Source organism: Ostrea edulis, chromosome 1 (assembly GCF_947568905.1).
Source record: "Ostrea edulis chromosome 1, xbOstEdul1.1, whole genome shotgun sequence".
NCBI classification, from domain to species: domain Eukaryota; kingdom Metazoa; phylum Mollusca; class Bivalvia; order Ostreida; family Ostreidae; genus Ostrea; species Ostrea edulis.
The window spans coordinates 90,869,496-90,896,709 of NC_079164.1; the positions used below are offsets into that span (position 1 = coordinate 90,869,496).

General features: G+C 35.9%; 1 protein-coding gene across 1 annotated transcript; it reads right to left on the reverse strand.

Moving 5' to 3' along the window:
• Positions 1-683: 683 nt before the first annotated feature.
• On the reverse strand, positions 684-27,214 carry LOC125674916 (uncharacterized). Its single transcript, XM_048912297.2, has 12 exons — positions 26,513-27,214; positions 22,844-23,029; positions 17,794-17,883; positions 16,924-16,998; positions 14,939-15,212; positions 12,480-12,577; positions 11,098-11,227; positions 10,279-10,386; positions 9,188-9,311; positions 8,453-8,860; positions 3,753-5,897; positions 684-3,554 (listed from the first exon to the last, which is right to left on the reverse strand). Exons 1-12 carry the CDS (start codon positions 27,001-27,003, stop codon positions 3,409-3,411), a joined length of 4,275 nt encoding a protein of 1,424 aa, XP_048768254.2. The 5' UTR covers positions 27,004-27,214; the 3' UTR covers positions 684-3,408.

Here is a 27,214-nt window from a genome sequence, read left to right on the forward strand (position 1 = left end):
ATTTATACACAAGATATGAAAGATCTACAACAATGTACCCGAGATATTTCAAGATTAGGCAAAACTTCCAAGTCAAGGTCAAAAGATCACACACCATTGGATCACATGAAAGGTCTTGTCATAAGAAATGTATATACAAACTATTAAAGCCCTAGCTTAAATAGTTCAAGAGATATTTTTAAAGATATTTCCCATAGATAAATATCAGCATATAAAACGTTGACCCCCTAAATGTAAACTTTTCTGACAAGTTGTTCTAGAGAAAATTTTCTCTTAATACATTCACATGTAAAACTTTGACCCCCTATTGTGGCCCCATCCTATCCCCAAGGACCACGATTTTAACAAACTTGAATCTGCACTATGTCGGGAAGCTTTCATGTAAATTTTAACAGCGATTCTTGAGAAATTTTTTTAATGACCCCAACCATCCGTTTTAAGAAAGTCCAAGGCAGACGATTTGTGACAATGAACTACTGGGATCTGTCACCATGTTGGCTGGAAAACTTTAGTCGGTAAAGGTCCGCCTCCTACTGCTACTTCAGATCCAGCAGACTGCCTGACCCAGACGGACAGCAGAACCAGAGGTCAACATACCTTCTGCCTGCCAACATCAGGGTGTGTATTGGTTCTCCTTTTTTCCATACATCAAACGAGACTAACATACATAGAAAACACATGAAGGCGATTCCAGCATTTTAATTGATTACATGTTACTGGCACTGAACAATTTGTATGAAATACATGTACAATGTGTTCTTCAGTTTACATTCTAACTTCAAATATTCAGATACCGTATATCTTTAGCAAGAACTCCTTGGGGGGGAGGGGGGATTTATATTTTCAAAAAACAACACAATATGTGGCATGTATTCACCAAAAAATTAAAAATTTCAGAGTCTGCAAACCTGAATAACTAATTTCTGAAAATTTTCTGATGAATATCATTTTGGGTGGTAACTCATCTGGAATGACACCAAGAAAAAAACAACTCATGCAACACTTGTGACAATGTCATTAAAAAAATTGCCTCACGACAGCTGTGACACTATATACATGTAAATGTAGATAAAACACACCTAAGCAGTGTTTGCCTGCTCTATGTTAGTTGAGCTAGTGACAGTCACCATACTGGAGATGCATAACAACTTGTACTAGCAAATACTGTAAGAATTTCTCATGATCTACAACTGCAATTATCAGTCTCCCGGGTATTTAAAAAACTAGCACCTGAACTTTTGTCAACTTCCTTGCTTTCTAAACAGCAACACACTCCACATCACTTGCATTCTAAATTCCAATCAACAATCTGTCTTCAAATCATACATATACCCGTTCCTATCATTTACGAGAAATATTTTAGATCTGTGAACCCTTTCAGAGTAACAAGTCTTCATTAATAAGGTGTTGTACATGCATGTATGTATTGACTGCCTAACAAACATTTCTCATCAAGTAATGTTGCTAATTAGTAATTCACACAAACAAGTAGTTGCCAATAAAATCAGTTTATACATTACTTCAGATTAACATTGTTAAGTAAATTGACTAAAACATTATTCTTAGCTGTACTGATATCAATGCATCTCAACATATGAAAAGGATCCTATGTAAAGTGGGGACTATAAAATTGTGGAGCTTAATTTTTTGTGGTTTTGAGGTATATGAATCAAAATTCTCCATAAGAAAAACTAAACTACAATGAAACAGAAGCAACTTAATATCAACCACAAAGTCAAGTCCCCACAAGTGTGCTTCTTTATTCTAGCACCAAGAAAATCCTACCCATGGTAACATTTGGGATTAGTTTCATGGTAAATATTGAGAATCGTACATTCCCATCCCCCCTAAGTAACTGACAACACAATGTCCTTGTAACTTACATATTTTATCAAAATACTGATAATAAACACCAGTGTCCAGAAACTTCAGACTGACTGCGGTCAGAAAACCTCAGCATTCCAGTGTACAGAAACTTCAGACTGTCTGCGGTCAGAAAACCTCAGCATTCCAGTGTCCAGAAACTTCAGACTGACTGCTGTCAGAAAACCTCAGCATTCCAGTGTCCAGAAACTTCAGACTGACTGCGGTCAGAAAACCTCAGCATTCCAGTGTCCAGAAACTTCAGACTGACTGCGGTCAGAAAACCTCAGCATTCCGTGCCACGCACATTCAAACATTTTGTCAGGGATACAACAGATTTATTTACAAAACAGGGAAAAATCACCATTATTGAGATGATTCTGAACACTAACTTTTGTGAAATTGTGAGGTAAATACTATATTGCATACGGTACATGTACATTAAATTATCACCGTTTCACAGTGGAAGAATCACTCGTGTTAAAGCTTTACTACTTTAACAGAGTTTAGAGTAAATTTGGCACCATCACAAAAATTAATGTATCAGATGGACTGGTACAGAATAACAACAATACAAATTCAACAAATTAGTACAAAATCAAAATAAGTTACCAAATGAAGAATTCAAGCACCTTATTTTGAAAGAAGAAAAAAAACTTTGATATTAAACAAAATCTGTTTTTGGAGACTTAAAAAACCAAAAAAAAAAAAAAAAAAACCCAATTAATTCATAAACATGGAAACTCATTTTGAATTGACCAACAATTCACATGTTGTAGACTCTAAAACAGTCCTCAATAGCACAATATATAATATATATCACACTTTCAGAGCTTCAAATAAGTTGAGCATACTTCTCATCCCTCAATGGGACTTATATGAAGTAAATTTTCAGTATATCCACCACTGGAAAATCTTATTTGAAACTCCTATATATTGTAGATCTGGATTTTTATTTTGTGAGCTTTTAATTTCAAAAGATTTGACAAGTTTGTTAATAAATGTACAGGTATAGGAAGAAATATTTCCCAGCAACTGATTTTTACAAAAAATAATAATAATAAAGAACTAAAATATCACGAGAATTAAATTCCCATGAATTTATTATCTCACTTTTTGTGAAACTAAAAGCTTTGCCAATGAACCAGACCTACAGTATGACATGTACATTATTAATATTAATAAATTGTGATCAAAAGTTTTTGTACATCAATATAAAATTACTCTAAAGACAGACAATTAAATTATCTTCTTCTATTCAACTATCAAAAAAAAAGCAAAAACCCTTAATATATCAGAAGTACATGTCCCTTCACTAAAGCGAGTCTGCCAAAATAAAAAAATTTAAAAAAATCTCATACTGATGACAAATTCGGCCAAAAAAATTATATATATTACTTTGTTGAATGCCAACTTGAATTCAAAGTACAACAAACTGTTCAGCCACTTTAGATTGAAAATTAACAAAATGATAACATTTCATTTCTTTTTGTGTTCAAAATTCCAGAGTGAAAGACGAGTAGGATGCTTTTGGTCAGTTTTCCTCTATCTTCTTGTTCTCCGTACAGGTTTCCTGACAGGACGACCCTTGACTTGATTACTTGTAGCACCGACATTGAAGGCAGGAGGCCCCACAAAATTAGGTTGCGGCACAACACTTCCACCTGGGGTTCCAAAAGAAGTATTACCTCCTGTTGAAAAATACATTTGTTTTGATTAATACCTACTTTAACCATTTTTCCAATTTACTGACAAAAATTCAATACAAGATTTCGTACTTTTAAAGGTGTACTTAAAACATACTACATGTACTTATCCAGACATAAAAATAGCACATATATAAATGTAAGTGGATCATTTTCACTCTTTTCATATCATGAGATTCTTACCTCCAAAGTTAAAGGATGGAGTTAAGGATTGAGAGAAATCAAATCCTTGGTTAGCATTGGCTGGGGTGGATTGATTTGGTGTAGCGCTGTTGTTCTGAGGTGTCCCAAAATTAAACCCAGAAGACCCTGTAGGATTTTGAGGGTTCTTCATGGGTGTTGACAAGCCGAAGTTAAACCCTTGGCCACCACCATTTACATTGGTAGATCCAAAGCATGGCGAACTGGCAGATTTAGTGAAAGCAGGGGCATTTGTTGACTGGCCAAAAGCTGGAGGATTTGAGGTTTGTCCAAAACCAGCTACAGGTTGCTGTCCAAAGCCCATATTTTGTTGTTGTCCAAATGCAAAGGATTGCTGAGGATTTGGTGGCTGGCCAAATACTGCACCGGATTGGGTTATCTGACTCTGCTGTCCAAAGTTAAAGGATGGCTGACCTGATGGTTGTTGTCCAAAACTAGATGTAGTTTGTGAAGGTTGTCCAAATCCTGTAGTTTTTTGAGATCCTGTAGGTTGTCCAAACACTGACTGTGTGTTGCTGGTTTGTCCAAAAGAACTGCCAGATGTGTTACTTACAAATGCTGAAGATTGGGATCGGGAAGTTTGTCCAAATGGCTGAGATTGTACAAAGGGGGAGCCAGACTGAGTAGCATTTGGTTGACCAAACACACTGCTGGCAGTTGTGGTGGATTGGCCAAAATTAAAACTAGTTGAACTTGGTTGAGACCCAGTAGACTGTTGGACAAATGAAGTGGATGAAGAGGAGGCGGAGGAGTTCTGAGTGCCTGCTCCAAAAGCAAAGACTGACTTTGGTGGTTCTTGTTTTGATGTGGAGGTGGAGCCAAACATCCCTGGGGCTGCAATAGTAGCTGACTTAGTTGTACCAAAATTAAAAACTCCTGCTGATGAGTTTGAAGTTCCAAAATTAAATCCATCAATTGTTGATGAAGTTGTAGATGAGACTTTCTGTGCACCAAAATTAAAACCCCCTGCAGTTGTAGTAGTTGTTGGTGCAGCAGCTTGATTCTGGGTTCCAAAATTAAAGCTTCCTACTGCACCCACTGCATCTGCTGAAGTGGTAGGTTGTGAACCAAAGGCAAAGACTCCTAGTGCAGATGCAGCTCCAGGGTTCACACTAAGTGGTGGTGCAGCTCCAGGGTTCACACTAAGTGGTGGTGCAGCTGTGGTAGATGGCTTACTTCCAAAGTTAAAGGTGTTAGGAGTTGTATTAGCAGCATTAGGAGCCTTTCCAGCACCAACATTAAAGACATCTACGGAACTTGATGGAACAGCAGTTGTAGCTCCAAAATTAAATCCACCTGGAGCTGATGATGAAACTGTTGTGCTGGCTGTCTGGTTGGTGAAAGGAATCCCTCCTGAAGATGCTGCTGCAGGTGTAGCTGTAGGCTGATTTCCAAAATTAAATCCACCAAGTGGAGCTGTGCTTGTGCTTCCACTAAAGTTGAACCCACCTACTGTTGATGTAGCTGTTGTAACATTGTTTACTGATGATAAAGGATTTGGATTCTGTGCTCCAAAGTTGAATCCTCCATTATTTGATAATGATGTAGTTGTGTCTTTAGTAAGTGCTGATGAAGCACTTGAACTTTGGGCTCCAAAGTTGAATCCTCCAACATTTGATGACATGGTAGTTGTATCTTTAGTTAGTGCTAGTGAAACACTGGTTCCAAAGTTAAATCCTCCAACATTTGATAATGATGTAGTAGTGTTTTTAGTAAGTGCTGGTGAAGCACTTGAACTCTGGGTTCCAAAGTTGAATCCTCCAACATTTGATGACGTGGTAGTGGTAACATTACTTATCGTTGAAGGAGTACTTGAACTCTGGGTTCCAAAGTTGAATCCTCCAGGCGCACCTATACCAGACAATACTGATGTTACAGAACTTGAGGAAGGTGTAGTCTGTACACCAAAACTGAAACCTCCTGGTCCACTGGATAAGGATACAACTGAAGTTGTTTTTCCACCAAATAAAGCAGGTGCAGCTGATGTAGATGTGGGTGTGGTTATGCTTGCATTGGAGGCCATTCCTAATACAGTGGATGATGCTGGAGTAGAAGATGGTGATGACAGAGTTCCAGATAGTGGGGAAGTCTCTGCTTTGTTGGCTGGTGACTGTCCAAACTGAAAACCTTCAATAATACAAATGCATCATTAAAAGATGGCTACTGCTGCTGCAAAAAAAGGAGTTCTATAAAAATTCAATCTGAGCTGTGGATAACCACCCGCCAATGCGAGGAGTAATATTTGCTGTTTGCGAGTAGATATTATCCTGGTTATCCACATGGCAAACAATATTTTTCTGGAACAAGTTTTTCTTAGTATTTTATGATTTTGAATCTGGTATCAATTAAATGCTATACTGACCAAAACTTACACTGTTTACATAGTGTCAAACCTGCATGTCATTTAGTGTGAGCAAGCCTTTGAGCAGTATGTAGCATACTTTTTAAAGGTGTCTAAAAGTCCTAGGCCTAGAAAAGGTGTGCTTACTTCAGTGATTATGAGAGCAAGAGATTGAGGTCTTTCACAGATATGGCATTACAATCAGCCATAGCTATTAGAATCTTCAACTGGAATAATTTGTTCATGGTGTAAAAAGCAATAAACTCTCACTTTTTAAAAAAGTCATGTGGGCCCACGGATCACAATTTGGGCCTGTAAAGTTGAAAAGTTCAGGAGCCCACATGGTTCACATGGTTTCAATTGTTAACCATAAACTATAGATTACCAACAAATAAGATGTCATTGCAGTTTGTTTTCCTCTGACAAGTTTAGTACTTTGAGGTGACGGTTTAAATGGACAAATAAATTGTTAATTCTGAGCAGAGCTTACATTTTTGATATTTTCACCGTCAGTCAAATTGTTCCACACAATTTGTGTTCCCTAGCAGACGTGACCATACATCTTTACATTGGCAATTACATTTATTGTATGTCCAATCGTCCATCCTAACTTAATAGCTTACTACCAACTCAACTCGATAGCAGATGCATGCTGTATCAAATCTCTATGGACAGTTATCATTATTAGCAGATCAGTTTACTGCTACACCCTCAGAGTGGCTACATTCAAAAGTAGCAATCTTGATCTTTTCCTTTATTCTTTACATACATATAATTCTGACTTTAAACTTATAGTTCACTATATGAATGTTTACCAAGTACAAAATATTTATTCTGTCAGTTGAGTTCAAAAAGTTATGACCAAAGTCAAAGCTGCCAACAGACAGTAAGACCAAAACAGTATGCAATCTTTGATGTGTCAGAGGGGGGCATAAAAACCAGGACAAAACAAGTTATTTGATGTGTCAGAGGGGGGCATAAAAACCAGGACAAAAAGTTATTTGATGTGTCAGAGGGGGGCATAAAAACCAGGACAAAAAGTTATCTAATTTGATATGCTTATGGAAACACAGTGAAACTTCTCTAAAACGCCAGCTCTCAGACCGCAAAAAACAGCCGGTTTAAAGGGATGGCCGGTTTACCAAGAACTTGCTGTAAAAAATTCTAAGTCCCGGCAAACAGGAAGTTGATAAGCGACAGATTCGAAAATGTCTTACACAATACAGTTGGCCACACTGATGCTCTGTGCCAAATATCAGGGAGTTGCCCCATGTGGTTCTTGATAAAAGTGTGACAGAAATTTTTTGTGACGACGACGCAGGACGACGGATAGTGATCCCTATATGTCGCCACTGCGTGTAACGCAGGCGACACAACGAGATGTGTCCTTTAAGGACTATTATATCACTCTTGGAAATAAACAAAATAAATGACTAACATGTTTATTTCCAACTCAAGACATAAGATTGCTGCAATTATTAATACACAAAGTAGGTACTGTTCACTTTTGATCTGATGATCTTGTTAACTATCAGTGGAGATCAAATTAATCCGCTTGTACCTACAGGTAGTTATTACGAGAAATATTCTCGCTGAAATCATCTAAATTCAAATATCGGGATTCCTCTCACCTACAAAAACTCTGTTTATGTCCATCGCTTATGTCTTTAACAAATTTGTTTTGACATTTGTGTTTTAAAAGTACAGTAGTAAATATAAAATTGTAATTTGAATATTTCTTAGGAATTTAAAGTCTACGGAAACCAAGAAAATTAATTTATCTTTTGATAATTTTCCTCGTTAACAGTCATGAATTTGTTCTTAATTCACTTCCGCTTATATCCATATGATAGTATGTTGCAACAGTCTGGCATTTAATACTGTGTTCAATACCTCTTACATTTTGTACATAATTTGGAAGGGTCACTAGGACTTGCCAGGTGTCACTAACACCCTTGACATAACAGGTAAATCATACAAATTATAGAGGCCACTACTATTTTTCACACCGCTGGTAGATAATTTCCCACCTGGCTGGTTGGTCATTTTTCACACCTGGTTATTCTCGATCACCCCTCTGACCAAATTTTCTGGTCTTAAAAAAGTGGCTGGTATCATGAGGGGAAACTTACACATGTTTGTTAACAAATGTTCTATAAAAAGTGGCCAATGTCCGGTTTTTAGGGGTGGCCGATTTTGTGAGAACTTCTTTGTAAGGAAATGTTAAGATTTCTGCCGGGACTTTAATATTTGGCTGATATTGAGGGAGGACAGGTTTTCTGAGGAGCCAGTTTGGAGAAGTTTCACTGTACTTTATAATTATTCTCTTTATTCATCCTACCTTTCACTGTGCTAGCGTTTGTCGTTGATGTTGAGGTAGTTCCCAAACTGAAGGGTGCAGCACTGGCTATTGTCCCTTGGGCGCTTGTCACTGTGGTTGTACTACTGGATAGACTGGCCATGGAACTAGACCCATTGATACCACTTGGGGAGCCACCAAAAGAAAATCCAGCTGAAGCTAAAGGTTTGGTGGTTGGGGAAGTAGAATTTGTAGATGTGGTAGTGCTGATCGATAATATTCCCGGGGTGGATGTAGATGCAGGAGTGGAGTTGAGTAAAGCACTGGAACTGGTCACAGAGAGAGGAGTGGTGGATCCAAGAGTTACAGATGTGGCATTGGTAGCCAGTGGAGATACAGCTGCTATTGATGCTGAAGCTGTTGATGAAACAGTGGAAGCGCTGGTCGTTTCTGGAAGATAAAATGGTCATGTTTACAAATCCCTGTGCTCTCCATCAATGACAAAGTCTAATGGCATGATGCTTGATCTTTGACCTTGACCCTAACCTATCACAAAGCACTGACTTTTCACTTCTTGTACGTCTGAAATTTCAGTTGAATAGCTAGGACAAGTTATCTTGTGATGTCACAAAAGGGTCTCACTTTGTGGCATCACTTGCCCATCAGCAGGGCCCTAACTCACTTTCTTATACATGTAAAAGAACTCTAACTCATCTACATGACAACATTTTCAGTTTGCGCTTTTGACAAATTCAATGTATGAGCATAGTCTTGTACCTGGTGTGGCTGCCTCTTTCTCTGGTTCCCCAATCTCTGACATCATATCCTGGACTCGCTTTTCCTCTTCTTCCCTGTCTTTATCATAATCTTCTATCTTTGCAACAACATTGGCTTGTGGAACCTGTTCAATTTGGTAAAAAATAACTAAAATCATCATCTACTACATGTATGTATATAAACTACTACCAACACAGATGTAACAAGATTTGTTAAAGAATCTGCATGGTATACAACATATACAAGAATGAAAGAAAAAAGTGAACAAACTCACATACCTTACAATGAATGACAATGCTATATATATTAATGAATAACAATGCTATGCATAAAATACACCAAATTACCATCTTAAATATTTATTTCAATTGCTGGGAATATGGAACTCGCATTACTCTAATAAACATTAATATATTTTCTTTTTGAATATATATGTGGTTAACACAGGAGCCAGACTTTTATGATCAAAAGGGGCATAACTCCCTGAAAAAAAATCAAATCTAAATTTCCTGTGAATATGTACATCTATACAGTATATCCATATTAAGCACAAAGTTAGATGATATTCTGTTCAAAAGTTTCAGAAAAGTTACGCTGGCAAACTGGATATTTCATTTTGGCCAAACGTTCAAAAAGGGCAGAATTCACAGGGGGAAAAAATCATATCAGGATTTCCTGCAAATATGTATACCTACACAATATGTCCTTATTAACGACAAAGTTTTTTGAAATTCTGTTATTAAAGTGGTTTCCGAGGAGTTGAGCTGACAAGAACAGGAACGTTGGAGGCCCAACTTTCTTAGTTCAAAAGGGTTATAACTCCCAGAAAAAATAAATCAGAATTTCATGCAAATATTACTGTGCAATGATGGATGTCTTTAAAACATAATAAATCTTATACGGTAATTACCCTATCAACAGTATGAAACACAGCAGCTGTGAACCTGTGATATACAGTAATTACTCTATCAACAGTATGAAACACAGCAGCTGTGAACCTGTGATATACAGTAATTACCCTATCAACAGTATGAAACACAGCAGCTGTGAACCCGTGAAATAGGAATATAAGGAATCTGATTTTGACTTACGTTTTTGTACGATTTATTCAGCCCTGCATACAGGGACATATCTCGCCTTCTGGCCGACACTTTCTCTGTCAGAGCAACTCGTTTAGGTGTTCGAACTGTCTTGTGTGTCTACAATGTACAAATCAATAATGACAATATTCAAACACAATGGTCACCTGAGTCACACTGGCCCTGGTATTCTTCATCAGAAGATATCTATAAGACTTTTTATGATCTTTATTCCCACAAAAATCTTTGACTCTATACTTTGGTCCCACCCCTAGCCCCACTGGGCCATGACTTGTTATTGCATATGTGATAATACGAGCTCCTCCCACCTTGTTATCAAATGGGCGGTACTAACATCAGAATTACACAATAGAAACAAGATAGGGATAATCAATTTTCGTGAAGTTACTTTTACTGTTTCACGGGTAACGTGCGCGCTGATCGATGTCTGGGGCGTTGAAGCAGTTATGTAACAGATATACACATACCTGTGACCGTTTTTGCAGTCAGTAATGTTAAATAGTTCTCTCTCTCTCTCTCATTTTATGAAGAGTTTGGTAATGCAAGTCTTAATTCCTTTTCCTACTTTAATATTTGTGTTATATATGTTTTCTTAAAAACCTACCCGACTTGAAAAATGTGGGTCTGAGTACATCAAACAAAAAATTTTTTAATGATGGCCTAATCACTACAGGACACCTGCCAATTTCTGGACCCTAATAGAGATTGATCAGTAACAGAAAACGCACCTACAATTTTTGGGCCTCAAAATATTGAAGCATCACAAACATAGCATTATTATCATAATTCAAAAGTCTTAAGAGTCCTTACCCCAGACTTATTTAGAAACTCTGCAACTGATGTTTCCAAATCAGTCTGCTGACTTTTTGAAGCATTGTCTGTTTTCTGATCTGCAGAGGTTGGGGTGTCTTTGTCCTCCATCAACAGAACGGTGTCCATACTGTAAACAAGGTAATTATGTAATAACATAAGTAACTTTCAGGTGACTTATCTACCATCTGTTTACTTGTAGAATAGACCCTGGGACCATAAATCACCTTCTCACTCGCTACAATGAAACTATGCATTGTCAAGAGATACTCATTAAAGGCTTCAGCTCAACAAGCAAATACACATATTACAGTTTATAAAAAGCATTGTATTCTGAAAAGTGTATCTATTCAGAGAACAGGGCCCCGTTTTACAAAACAACTTACGACAAAGTCGCAAGTCTTAAATTGTATTACACAGTTATAAGTTTCTAAAATGAATAAATTAAAACGTGTCTAAGACTTAATTTTGAGCATTATGTTTTATTGTTTTACATTGGAGTGAATGATCTAACAAAAAACAAGAAAATTCCAGTATGTAAAGTTTGTCATAAGTTGTAAGTTCTTTTGTAAAACGCACCCCTGGCCTAGAGGTTATAAAACTTTTACCATACTCATATTCAAACTCAACCATGATTGTTTTGAGTACAACTCTGAGCAAGCTTCGAAACATACTTGAAAAATCTTGAGCAAATCCATGTACTCCATTTGAGTATGAGAATGATTTTTTAAAAAGTTTTATAACCTTCACTTTTGAGTATGAGTACAATTCAGAGCAGTCTTGAGTATGAAAACGCGCTCAAACTTTTTTAATAACCTCCAGGTCACGTTTATTAGATATAACTGGAAGGTTTAAGTGAATATTCTAAACCATAAATATACTTCTCCCTCCTTCCTCTATGTGAATACCAAATTAAATACAATAGTCTATATTATGTGATTGCTGTCAATATTGTAAAGAAACTCCAATATAATCTACCAGTGCATATAATAACAACACCAAGTAACCTTGACCTTAGTAATATATCCAAGACACACAGTTCAATGTCATTTAAAGCAAGGGAAACAGACTTCTTTGCCCTGATATGACTTCCAAATCTGTGTCCTTGACTATACTTATTCGTTTCCGCCAACCATTATCACATACAAAAATGTCAAATAACTTTAATAATGAACTAAAATGGTCGAACTCTTTAAAATGCCATCCTCAATATTTAATGCCAAAACAGGCTGGGACAAAAGCTGGCGATATACGGAGGTGACACTGTACATTGTAGGTATGGAATAAACTGTACTGTGGAGGAATTTTGAATCTCATCCATTAGCTTGACACCATAAAAACCTTATTTAGATCTTTTATTTGACTATACACCATCTACCTACCTATGTAATGAGGGTTTCTTAGTCACAGGGGAACTTCGACCAGACCCATCCTCCGTAAAACTGTTCTCTTTGGACTCCATCTTCCTTTTGCTGACAGCCTGTAGAAAATTTAGAATTACTGTTTACAATTCTTTCACCTTCATTTCAACAACTTTTTAAGTTTCCATGCAAGACATTGTGGACCCCGACTAAGAAAATTTCTATCTTTTGAAGCCGAGTACCATTTGATCAATCAATTTTTTTTCCCCCAGAAACTGTAGTACATTGTATAAAAAAACCTAAGGTGAACAAAGCCCAGATAGCTTACCTCAACAAAGGCCATCAGTAAATGGGACTTAAACTCACCAAATAAATATTTAATAAAGTACATGATGCATACCATGATAATATTTTCGTTTTTCAATGTAAAAGAAGATTTGATAATTCAATGTTATGATACCAGCATATCAATCATGCAATATATTAACGTATATACTCGCCTGCAAGTCGGTTCGCCTATAAGTCGGTTGTATTGTTTTAGGTTATTTTGAAGGGAATTGCCACTGATCCATTTATAAGTCAGTCTAACTTTTTTTCAAGAATCTGTTGACAATTTCAAATTAATGATCTAATTTTTTACCTGCGTTTCAAATATTTTGTATTTTCCCCCAACAAATCAATTTCATATCAATACTCTTATGTATTTATCCCTGTTCCAATGTTTTAGGATACGACATCGATATTTCATTTTTTATTCTCAGCAAATTAAACAGTTACTATTTTGTTTATTTCGTCCATGTTTTTGTTGTTTAGAAACTACTAGGCTATACATTATGCAATCCAGAAAAATACCAATCTTCTCAGGACACTCCTATAAGTCGGACCAAATTTTAACTCCCCAAAATCCAACTTATAGGCGTGTATATATGGTATAATATGGTATGCAGGATTGTTAAAAACTCATAGGTGTCATGTGGCCACTTGACAGAAAAAATTCAAGGAACCCATACCATACTCAAGCTTGCAAATTTTATATAATATAGTTTTCTTTTCATATATTAGTATCTCACAAGTGGTCATTTCATAAGGTTACAGAAAGTAGAAACTGACCATTCAGAATGAATTACGAAAGTGATTGGTGGGGAAATACTGTAGAATCATTTAAATTCGTAGGGGCCAATTTTCGTGGTTTGCTCAATTTTTACGGGTTCATGGGGACGTAATTTCGTGGATTTATATATTTGTAAGAAAGATAACCCTAAAATGATTGTTTTGTCTTTATTCGTTGAGGATGTAAATTCGTGGCTGAGGAATACCCCCGAATTCTAATGATTCCACAGTGATATATCTTGGGTAGATTATTGGTTCTATCTTTATTCCTTCATTGGGTAGATCTGTACACACTATCCATATTTCAAGTACCTGTGGAGAAATTTCAGAATTCTATTTTACTTTAAATCCTTGTGTTTTTGACAAGATTTTAAAAAGGATTCATCTGTAAACATCTTTGCTGAGAAGATGCAGGTCACACTCGGCACGCAAAGCAAATCTGGTAGTCTGCAGCCCTAGATGTACTATAAAAGTCTCATATTTTACTAGTGAAAGCAACTAAATCCTAAATCTGGTTGTCTGCAGTCCTAGATGTACCATAAAAGTCTCATATTTTACTAGTGAAAGCAACTAAATCCTAAATCTGGTAGTCTGCAGTCCTAGATGTACCATAAAAGTCTCATATTTTACTAGTGAAAGCAACTAAATCCTAAATCTGGTTGTCTGCAGCCCTAGATGTACCATAAAAGTCTCATATTTTATTAGTGAAAGCAACTAAATCCTAAATAAACTTGAACCTGTTGTAAATACATCAACCTGGTAGATTGTCTTGAAAATGTAGATAAAAAACTGAATTGGAAGCAAACATGGTGGATAACATCTCTAAATATAACTTTCATGCAATTTTGATCCAGGTAGGGCATCAGTTACTTGGGAATGTGACCAAGTCCAAAAACTATATTTCACTCAAAACACTATTACCTGGTCAACATCCGAATCCCATGGACCAAACTTAATATCTGAGGCTAGAGTAGTTTAGTACATCACAGATATTTTCCAAAAAAGTTCAGGGAAAACTGCTGAAATGGAAACTGCACTTGCGCAGAAATCAGTAGCAATGAAAAACACTGCATCCATGTTACATCTAGGGACATAGTGTTTTACATGCAAATTTCTTCCAGGTAGGACCAACAACAGCTTGGCAATTCTATGCATTAATTAAGCTACAATGTAAGTTATGTCTAGTTGTCTTTCCTTCATTCTACGCTAATTCTACCTGTCTCTTTCATTTTACTCACAGAAGTCAATCCTACCCATCTCCCCTTCACTTTACACACAGAAGTCAATCCTACCCATCTCCCCTTCACTTTACACACAGAAGTCAATCCTACCCATCTCCCCTTCACTTTACTTATAGAAGTCAATCTTACCTGTCTCTCCTTCATTCTCCGACTGGAACTGAGTGAACTGGCAATGGAGTTGTATGGGGCCTCTCGCCTGGGTCGCTTCTGACTGTGTTCCCTATCTGCTTCCTCCCAGTCCTGACCATCCATGTCTGTGAGGTTGGTCATGTTAATGGAGCGCTTCAGGTTGGGGGTCTTCAGACGGGGGATGCTATACCCCTTACTGGACAGGTCAGGAAGATTTTCCGGTAAAGATGGCAGGGAAGAGGTGGAGGCATTGGATTGCTGACTTTCTTGACGCCTACAATACAAATATATCCTCCGTACTTGTTTAAATGCCTTATTATACTTCTGGGGAGGGCCAGGGGTGTGGGTGTTTTGTGTAAAATCTACAGGTTCACATCCTCCATGATTGCAGTCAGTGTGGCAATCATTGAAAATATTTTGGTTTGCCCAAACCCAACTCATGATTATTGGATACGGGTCAGTAGGTAGGCAAATTCTTTTTTTTCTTGAGCACCAGATTTTTGGAAACTGAATGTGTACAAATTTATTGCAAACAACAACAATACTTTGAAACAGATTTTTCACGCTATCTTCGTTCGTTGTGATCAAACTTGACAACAAAGTAAAGCCGACAGTGTCAAACAGACTATATTGGTTCAACAATAATAAAACATGGACTATTCATAAATATACCGTATTTTGTCTAATACAGTCTTCATGAAAACTCAACAGTCCGAAGACCGAGGCCAGTGAATTTTAGGGTTGGGTCAGTGAAAATAAAAAATCAGGAAGTCCGATGGGCTTGTAGACTTTTTGTAAGTCACATTAAATATAATGTTGGATTTAGATATTCTACAGTCTATCCCAAAAGCACTGGACCGTCGGACAAAACCGATGAAAATCGATTTGGACCGACCCTAGAATTTTCTCTCTCGATTTTTTGAAAAAAAATAAATCGTAATTTCTCCAGAAAAAAAAATTCCCGGTTCTTGGTTTTCTCTTTAGTTAAACATTGATATGAAGTCATTCAAATGCTTTAACAAAGTACAAAATTGCATGGTAATGTGTCGAGCATTTAAACAACATTGATGTTTGTAACTAACAACATGGTTGACAGAATTACAAACAGGGCAAAAACAATATGCCACCCCCCCCCCTCTTCGATCTCAGGGGCATAAAACAAATTATTTCTTACCTGCCTACTCTTTTTTTTTTTTTTAGAGCGTTAGTGGAAACCCAACTATTTTTGTCTTTTGCCTTATCCTAAGCCAAATAGCGAATTATTACATTTAATCATATGACAATTATGCATATGTAATGAGAGTTAATAACAATATTTGCAATTGTTTGAGAATAAAGTGAACAGAAGAAAGTATCAGCTTGTGTTCATTTTGAATAGGGGTGCAGAAAAATTACTCCTTAATTTCCTTTTCTCAAAGATCTGATACAAATGCTCATGAAATTTTCATGGGATTTGTCAAATTGGCCCAGTGATTCTTGCGAAGAAGATTTTTAAATGACCCCACCATATATTGCTTTTTCTTCATTATCTTCCCCTTGAAGGGAAAATGGCTCTTCATTTGAACAAATTTTAATCCCCTTCACCCAAGGTGCTTTCAATATGGTAAGTTTGATTGAAATTGGGCCAGCAGTTCTGACGAAGTCAAAAATGTTAAGTTTATGTACAGACAGATGGTCAAAATGTGATCAGAAAAGCTCACCTGAGCTTTCAATTCGTGTGAGCTGAAAAAAAAAGTACCTTGTCCAATTGGACAAGTGTTAATGGAGATTGACTTGTCTGATCACAAAATAAACTGGACATCGACAAATGTAAATGTTGAGCCCTGAGATACTGATATTCACCTATTATTCAAACATATTTAAGAAATCAGACTAAAACAAAATGTCTCCCATGGAGGATGAAGAGAGATGATAATGAGTCTCATCATAATTAAAATTCTGCCAATTAATCAAAATTGCTAGACAACATGTGGTCACTTTCCTACCTTCGTTTAGCCATCTGCTCCTGTACATCTGAGATGGTGACATCCATTCCTGTCATGCTTCTTTTTCTACTAAAACTAATTCAAAATTTGTAAAATAGTAGCATAATGACCAATATTACAAAAAAAGATGAATAAAACTAATGGATGCTCTCCGAAATACATCTCACCAATAAACTACTTCGTATTTAAAGAATCACTTGCACAATGATCAATAACTGTTAAAATATTGTTGAAATGAAGGTGGGGTTTTTTTTTTTTCAAATATAAGATATATGTTGTGCGATGTTGACCTTCATAAAATGAGTGATAAGATCAATACCTGTTCAAAAAGTCCCTTTCTCAAGGAATATTTGTGATTTATTATGATAAATTTCTGATGAAAGGTTTAGATGATGGGAAATTCTATATCAAAAGTCTTTGTCTCAAGGAACATTTGTGATCAGTTCCATCAATTTCTGATAAAAGGTTTAGGAGATATGAGCTCGGATGGAAGGAAGGAAAGACAGACATGACAGCGACTATATGCTCCTCAGAAAATTTTTGGAAAGCATAAAAAAAATCTGCTCAGCTGACAAGTTTATATATGTACATCTTGGTATCTGCTTTCAATTAATTGTGTAAATAGTATCAGTAGTTTGTGTATGAAATTCCAGTTTGTCTGCATGCCTGAAATGTATTTCATCCGGTATAGGAACTTTCCTGGTTTTCACAACATGGTCATGATAAAGTTTGCTGGTCGTAAATATCATCAAATATTTGTCACACAATAATTGAAGTTAAAAAAATCTTTGAAAGTTCACATATTTTATGGGCTGAATCATACCACCTATCATACATGTAGCTATTTAGAACAATGCTGTAGTGTCCTACCTTTTCTCTTTTAAAGCACACAACACAGCCTGGGTGTTTGGTGTAGTTTTTGTTTTTTCATCTTTCTGAGAGTTTTTCACTTGGAATAATCTGAAATGTCAATCATCATTATGTTACAAAGCAATGTTCACATCCAAACTGGTATGCATGTGGAGAATGTCAAAAGTAACATATCATGGCTAAGTCCTATTGTGGCCATCATCACTAACCACAGTTACTGAGTCCGGTAGTACCTACCCTACCTCAAAATGTGACTGCATCATCAGCGAAACCCTCGATTTTCATGAATATTTATGAAATCACACCATAATTTTTTGACCAATCACAGTCAAAATAACAGATTTCCGATATTTTAATGTCTGCACCGACAGCTAAAACATGTAGTATTTGTTTACAAGTAATAATGGACAAAAAACGGCTACAGATCCTTGTTTACAGAAGCAAAGTAAAGTCCTTGACGCAGAAAATTCATTTGGGACGCAAGTTTGTCTGATATGGCGAGTCCCGCGGACGCGTCAGTGACGGTCACAGACTCCAAGTAAAAATCATAATTTTTTTTAGAAGCCCTGATATTGTGTAGGAATAAATCTAGGTAAAATGTTACACTCTAGTGAACCGAAATAATACCACCGAGTTCAGTGTCCCAATCCGACTTGTTTGTTTAGCGTCAGTCAATCAAGTGCAAATTACAATATGATATTCAAAAGATATTTAGATAACATGCAAAATCAAGAACATTTTGCCACTGGCAGTTATTTACTCTTAGTACTTTATTTATTTGTTTGTTTTACAAATCGGGATCTATATTTAGATATAAATGTTTGTCTTTCGGTAGCCATTTTTATTGGAATCGAAAGTAGCGTAGTAACAGTAGTTTGTAATCTTTGGAAGGTTTTTCAGATCGTCGGCAAACAAAACTAGTATGCATCTATTTTATCACAATAATAATTTGATTAAAATGCTATTTAATATTGTGTTGTTATGATAGGAGAGTCGGAGAAATAATTCTGTTGGCGTTGACAATTAGTCGTCCGAGGCCAAGTCGCGAATGATTAAAAATAAATCTTAAAATCAACATGTTTTGTACTGCTGCCATTTTAATAATCTTATATAAAAAAGACTCATTAGATATCCATGGGACTCATCAAATTTTCGTGGGACTCAAGCTGTTTATAAACCACAAGTCCAGGACTTGTCTTCAATAATTTCTAGTGACAACCCTGTTCACTTTTACCCCTAAAGCAGGTCATGGTGCACCAATCCAGCTGAGTGTACTGTAATAGTAAATCAAGACTTGGCCTAATTGTTCTGGGACTCGGCCTTTCCAAAAACCACGAGTCCTGGGACTCAACTTTTAGAAATCCTAGTGAAAACCCATGTATGAAGTGCCACTGATAGCAATTAAACATGAAATTCACACAATGTTACATGTCACCAATGTTAGAAATTGGTTTAAAATTAGATACGAGTCTGTGACAAAAAAAGATGACAAAGACCTCATCGAACTGGCAGAGACTACAACATTGACAAAAAATATCACACTAAAAAAACCATTTTCATTTATTTATAATATACTTAAAAGGCATATTTTCTTTCCATAATATCCTTCTTCCTCATAACATTTATCAGACATCAACTGACCATGTAGGGGTCCTTTGGAATAACTTTATTGCTTTAAATATAGAAAATCAGCATAGACAATTTGGTCTAGATCTCAATTACAATTGGCATAGACCAGTGTCATTTGACAAAGACTTGATCTATCGGTCTATGGTTAATTTCGAACACTGTGTAACATTGTAGCCTTGTTATCTTAAGGTATGTAGTAAAATATCAGTCATTGCAGCATGTCCCATGTGAAAAATAAATATGGTATCAAATTTCTACAAATAGACAATACACATTTCCATTTCATTTAAATAGCAATGGACAAATCTGACATTCATAAAGTTAAAGAACAAGGTACGATTGTATACATAAAAAGGCCAAAAAATTTTCTCTCTATAAAATGTGTCTGGAATTGACCTTAATCAGCGTTTTAAGAAAGTAAAATATATGCCAGGTATACTATGTCAACAAAATCATTATGATATTCTTAATTGGATAGCATTATGACATCATGAATTAAGACATTTCCTGCCTTTTTTTCAAAATAAGCCTGCAAACTGTCAAATGTCATACAGATTATTGCTCAGGAAAAGATGTGCGCATTTGTCGAGCAAAATAAAAATGATATATATTGTGTATTATTTTAAGATGAAAAAACATATTTAATATGAATTTGCTCGATGCATGTGCTGTATGTTTTCTGAAAGGAAAACCACCTGAATTTGTGGATAAATTATGACATTTTTGCAATTTTATGCCAACTTCTACAGTCTTCATGAAAACTCAGTGGTCCGAAGACTGAGGCCAGTGAATTTTAGGGTTGGGTCAGTGAAAATAATAAATCAGGAAGTCCGATGGGCTTGTAGACTTTTTGTAAATCACATTAAATATAATGTTGGATTTAAATATTCTAAACGTCTTATTTACTTAAATTACCATCAAAATAAAAATAAATCAATAAATAGCACATAAAGTAAGTGTTTTGACATCGTGGTTTGTTTATTTCTTTAAAGTGAAGAACGATAACTATGTCTATACTTGTAATTGTCCAGATAACTTGTACGTTGATTACATGAATATTCAACGAACAACTTATTGAGACAACAAAAATGGCTGCATTCTGTATCGCACTGCACACCGGTAACTGCTGCTTTATTGCATTGTCAAATTAAAATGAACTTCAATCTCTGATTTTAAGCAATTTCTATAGTTTATAGAATTAATCAATCGTTTACATTTGATGTTGGTAGAGAAGGCTACTTCCTAAGGTGCACTCGGGCTGTTTTCATGTTTGTGAAAAATAAGTGAATTTGTAGTATTGTTGTTTGCGGGCGGAGAGGGAGAGAGAGAGAGAGAATACCGTGTATGGTGTTGTTTCTCTGGTATCAACAGAAAGGATGTCTTAGGGTGGATATGAATATGAGTAATAAGCATAGTTTCAGGAAATTAATTGTACAGTTTTACAATGCATCCCATAATGTATGTGATAAACATGTACTACGAAAATTTGGGAGGCCAATAAATTTCACTGTGGGGCCAGTAAATTCAGACAGTTCACTGGTCCGACTGGCCAGCAAGTTTTAAATGTTTTCGTGAAGACTGCTTCTAGCTCTCCTCATATGACACAAATCATTTTGCAGATAAAACTGAGTGGATTTCGGGTTTGCTAATCTATTCCTTATTTGAATGCCAGGGTTTGAGCTCCAACTGAAATCATCGATATTTTGGGCCAAATTACTTTAGAAACTGTACCTACTTCTTTCATAACCTAATGAACAGAATGACTACATTTTGGACTGTTAAAATTTTAGCTTCCTAGTCTGTACCACCTAATAAATATAGAGTTTGGTTCAGATTTCAGAATCTAGCTGATTACAATTGAAATCACTGATACATACAGGTTTATTGATATTAAAGACAGTTCAGTGATTCAGATTGGAATGCAATTTGATAGGACAGAGGGCCTAAATGATACAAAAATTATAGACCATTTTGGCCTAACTTCATGAAAACTTTAGGCCCTAAATACATATGAAGGAATGCTGCAAAATAAACTCAAAACTTTAAAATTTAACTGACTTTTTATTTTTCAATTCTTCAGTTTAATTATCTTGACTGCAGTCGACTGTTTCGGAATTCTTTGCGGTCGTTCCTGTGTTGCAATGTGTTGTTTGCTGTTATTGTTTGATTGTTTTTCATTCCGTCGATAATTGAGACGTCACCAGTTGTAGGGGAAGTATCACAAATTTAGACCTATGCTAAGCGCTCAGGGCCATAGCAGTGAGGGTTCTTTAACGTACCAACACCTGCCGCAACACAGTACCTCCGTTTTTAAGGTCGCATCCGAAAGACCCGTGATTCTCACTTCTAAATCTAGCAAATGACGAGCGTTTGGTGAAGGAGCAATCACTAACCATGTTTACTTCTTATGTTTGATGCGGCTATGTCACGAGCGGGACTCCAAGTCACGACCTCCTAGTTACGAAGCACTGAGCTACCGCAAACCGGAAAATCTGATGTTTAAAAGGGTTTGTTGCCAATTATGATCATCAAATCAGACTCTCTTCTTTGAAGCCACTTTTTTTCAAAACTGGTTTTCCGATGATTGTTACAAACACAAGCGACATCAACTGGGGCACCAATTTAATTTTGATTGGACGGAGAGTTTTTCGAAAACCAATCAAAATCTTCTTTACAAACGATCGATTGAGTACTTGTATTATGACAAACTAAGACAGATAGCGGTTATTTTCCTGTGGCTGATAAACACTGAAAAACGATCAGCCATACTGACAGAAAAATGGAAATTTCATAGGCAATGTTGGCCTTTCTGAAAAATTTTAGTCAGCCATTTTCAATATTTATATCATTGCAGTTAAACAATCATGTTTAAGCATTCTGTTGATAAGGAAAATCCCGACATTAACATGTAGTGGTTTATATAGGAAGTTGAAAACATGTCATAAACAAATGATAAAAGAAACAAAATAAATAAATAAAAACATCCAAAGAAAAGAAAATTCCAAAATCCTTGCAAGATGGAGTAAAAATTGCTGGACTATTCTAAAGAATGGATAAATGTGGTCCATGTGGTGTGTGGTTCTGATAAAATCCAAAAGCATTTTGAGCTCCAGTTGTTTTCTGTTATTTTTAAATTAATTTTTGTTAATGTAAAGAATGAAGAGAAGTATCCTTGTCCCTCATATAAAATTATAGTTGTTCCTTAAAATTTTCAACAAAATTCCAGATTAACACAATAAAAATATGGCAAGTATACAAGTGTCATCTAAAGCTTCAAAATAACTTTTCCATTAAGTTTAAAAGTTGTGTGCAAGATTTAAGTTGAGTACAGGAAAACAAACACATTGATAATAGCATTTCTCCGCTCTTCCATAGCATGGCCTGTGATACCGCCCCCAACTAAAAGATTAAATTAACACACCTTGAGTTTTGAATCTGCCTGGAATCAGGGGGAGCAATCTTCACAGTGTTTGGACTTCTTCCCACGACTCTGGAAACTGGAGAAAATGAAGGTCTTTCTCTTCTTCCCAGCCTGACTGCAGGTAGAAATCCAGCAATTGGTCTCTCTGGATATGCTGCTGCAACCTCTGAAGTCTTTGTAAGTGGGCTAAAAGAGACATATATATATATATATATATATATATATATATATAGTGTTAAATCAAGGATCTAGAGAGGGCACACATATCATATGTTCAAAAGGGCAGTTTTCGTCACAGCAAGACAATTTCAAGATGCTTTCATTGTATCATACTATGATAGTAATAGAATGATCATTTAGACTCTTTAAAAGTTAATACCTGCTGCCTTGATTTTAAACTTTTCAATCAAACTTGTGAAATAAAGAACAATTGTTTATATTAACAAATATTTTTAAAAATTTATAGAGAAAAAAGGGCATGGCGCAATTAAAAACGGCATGACACCAGCCAAAAAGGGCATGGCGCCGTGCTAGTTTGCTTTAGATTTAACACCAATATATATACTACAAAAACATCTCCAATTCGATCATTCATATCATAAAAACTATAAGAGAGTGATGATAATATGTACATTGTACAAACCACATTTTTTACATTTATAAGTAATCAATATATCTATAATGATAATCAAAACATCTACACTGTTTATCTACAACTTATCACTGGAGTCTGTAACTAACACACAATACCGATAATTGAGAGTAGTCGACAGAGTACTATACCCTTCAATCTGAGATCCCCACCTTTATATTGTGACTCGTGACCAGCTAGCGTCGATACTTTGCCTACCTTTTGTTTTGTGGATCTAGCTTCCATGACAAGAATACTCAGTAAAAGGATGATCATTTTACTACTTAATCATGACAAATGCAATGCTATCACCATATAAATGACTCCAACACCGACATATGAAGCATCACTTTGGATGTTGTTGCCTCCTATGCATCTGTCATTGCATCAGCACACAAAATTCTGATAGGGGTCAAAAGACAAATTAAGCAGTATAATCAACTTGTAGTAGCGACAGGGGGAGATTTTTAAAAACAATATATTTTCAACATTTTGATCAAATTTTAAAATTAATAAGTATTTTAAAATATCTCTTTTCCCTGCATCACAATTGACAGGCAAACACGAGTACCCTCACATATTTGCATGAAGTTATTTTTCTGACTTGTGTAAATATTTGACCTCAAGTAATATTAATGAAAATAGATTAAACAGAAATGAACTTGATACCTAATCTACCTTTTTGGGGTGTGCAAAATGTGAATATGACGTTATTTTATTGAAAATAAGTATCAATATTGCTTCAAAACGCTAATAAACATACCTACCCTCAGTCATTTTATCTACCGGACGAGGAAAATGATACTATTTTTATATAAAATTCTACACAAATATCATTGTTTCAATTACATATGTATATCTTAATTGTTCTTTATCAAAATCCTTGATAGAAAAAATTATAATATTGTACCAAAACCACTAGTGAGGGCAAAACAAAGCAGTTATACATGCTGGAAAGTAGCACACCACTTGGTTCTGTGCCTTGCGAAAGATCATTTTCTGCAATGAGACGTCTTAAGAATTGGAACAAAGATGGGCTGGTCGGTCTTAAAGCAATAAGAGCTGTAATTGACGGCATTTTTTCAACTATCCAATTATTCACCAAATAACACCTACCGGCATAACTGATATAATCACCAAGATCTGAAGAAAAATTCAGCAAAATAAAGAAAGGAATATTGTTTGAGAGCATACTTACAATGAGCATTTCGTTTAAACTGCCATTGCGTCGTATACACGGACATGGGAACGATGATTGCCGAACATAATCGGGTTGCTGAGACTGACGTCATATACAAAGATGGAAACTGACGCGAATAACTACACGTTTCGTTTGTTTAAAATATTCCATCGTTTCATGAATGGCAAGAAGTACTATAAGTGTAAGAAAGTAATAATTACGCAAATGTTCAACTCAAATGAAATTTTGGTTGTGATTTTCTATACAATTGGCATGTTAAATTGTTTACAAATCTAACACGTGCTCAGTGCCCCCCTTTCGCTTTTTTTTTGAACTGGTGACCTCCAAGGTCAATGCACATCGGAGATTACGAGCAGGAATTACTGACAGGATGACAATGATTCATAAAATCGACATTTTCTGCTGATCGAACGGGTTTATTGCTTCAGATTCACTGATTCCATAAAGTTGTACGTATGTAATCACAAATATGTTAAATATTTGTTCTTTTATTTTTCAATTTATTTACCGTCAGTTACAGCTTGTATTGCTTTAAATTGTTATGTTATTTACCCCAAACCCTCCACTCCCACCAGGGCTCTGCCCTGGACACCGCTTGTGGCCTCAGCCATCCTAAAAACTTCTGTGTATGCCGCGAGCGCCACCTACTGACGGTACAGTATCAGTTTGCAAGGTGAAGTACAAAATCTAGGATAATTATATATTTTTTAAAATAAACATGACAATTTGATAACAGGAAACTTCATTGAATCACATATATCGGCAATTTATTGCGGACAATGAAGTACACATGATTTATTTTCCCATTGTTTTCGTTTACAAATATTTGAGTTATTGTTCTTGTAAATTCTACCCAACAGGTTGAAAAAATTATCTTACCACATTCCCCGGACATATACGAATTACCTCAGTGTTGTTTAAAGAAAAAGGAAGTTCGAATTATTTAAATATCACTGTAAAATCTGCGTATAAGGCTGATTTCTGGTCTTGCTACTTATCTTCTCACTTCAAAATACTGACAAAATGTCATTTCGTACCACGTGCTTTCTATATCACCATTGTATATATGTAAACTTTGAACTCCTTACTTTCGTTTCACGTTAATACTTTCGTATTTAAACCTCGGGCTTGATCATATAAAACGGTGAAAAGTGCCTAGCGCAGTGAGGTCAACATTTTGTGATTGCGGGAAATGTTGCTGCCAGCGCCACCTACCGACGGCGCCCATTGCTACTTGTAGAATGACCATTCGATTACAGAATCCTCATGTCTTAGAAGCTAGAACTGCAAAATAAAAATGCAAAAGGTTGGCTAGTAGAAAACTAGATGGTGTCACTGAGTTCCACTTTTCAATATGCACCCCTCCCCCGGGTGGCACGATATAAAAGCGGGGACGAGAGTCCAGAGGAATCCTGGATTATATCAACTACAGGGCTCGAAATTAACATATGTCCGTAAGTCTGTGACTGGTTAAAAGTCTGGCGGACTGACTGACATTTGTTTTAGTCAGTCCAATGGGACTGGTTAATTTTCTAAATTCAGCATCATTTTGGAAAATATACTTATGAAATTTTATACACACATTTGGCATGCTTCGATCTGTAGATATCAGATGAATCTGATTCGTAAATATAAATCCCACATTTAAGTGTTACAATATTATCTGAGGCATATTGAATTTAATTTCATTTTAATAACACTAACGAAATATTTTTAATTATTTCTGGAAAACTCTGTTGGACTGGTAAATTTTCCTGCGGACTGGTTGAAATTATACACCATCAGTCCGGCTGGACTGGTGACATAAAAAGTTAGTTTCAAGCCCTGAACTATGTACCTTCTTAATGCATTTTCCAGACCAAGTGCTCGTCTAACAGTCGGGAGAAAAGGAATAGACCGCAGGTTACTGTCTGTAGTTCTAGAAACATTGAAATCGGATCTTCTACCAGCAAAAGAATTGTTCCTTAATGAAACGTTACGATTTCGAACTCGACCGACCGTTGTCACCGGAGGTGAGGATGATCCAAACATCCATGGCGATAAAACACTCCTTTTGTTAGTTTTTGATTTCTCTTGGAATGATTTGTTTAAAAACATGTTTATAAAAAAACCATTTGTGGCTGACACACGCTCCTTTTCACTGTTCTTTCTTCCCTTGTGTTGTCTCTCGTTAGCGCGAACACGACCACTAGAAGACCATCTTCTGAACAATTCAAGCGCACATAAAATTAACAACGATATAACAATAAATGTCTTGAAGCTTATAAGATCGATTATCACTGCAATAAAAAGGAATGGTACTGTTAAAATCACTCTAAAATCAAACATTCTTTTCAAACCTATTTCATTTTCACGCGGTTTCGTCGAGATTAAATTCTGACTTCCGTTTTAACGGGTACTAGAGAAGTCGTACAATAACAGAGTCAGCCAATCACGGACTCTGCTCACCGTTAAATTTTTAATAGCTGCTTATTTTTGTTGATTTTTATTCTATCTTATATCTAAACTTGAAATAAACTTGTTCATTACTATTGATTTT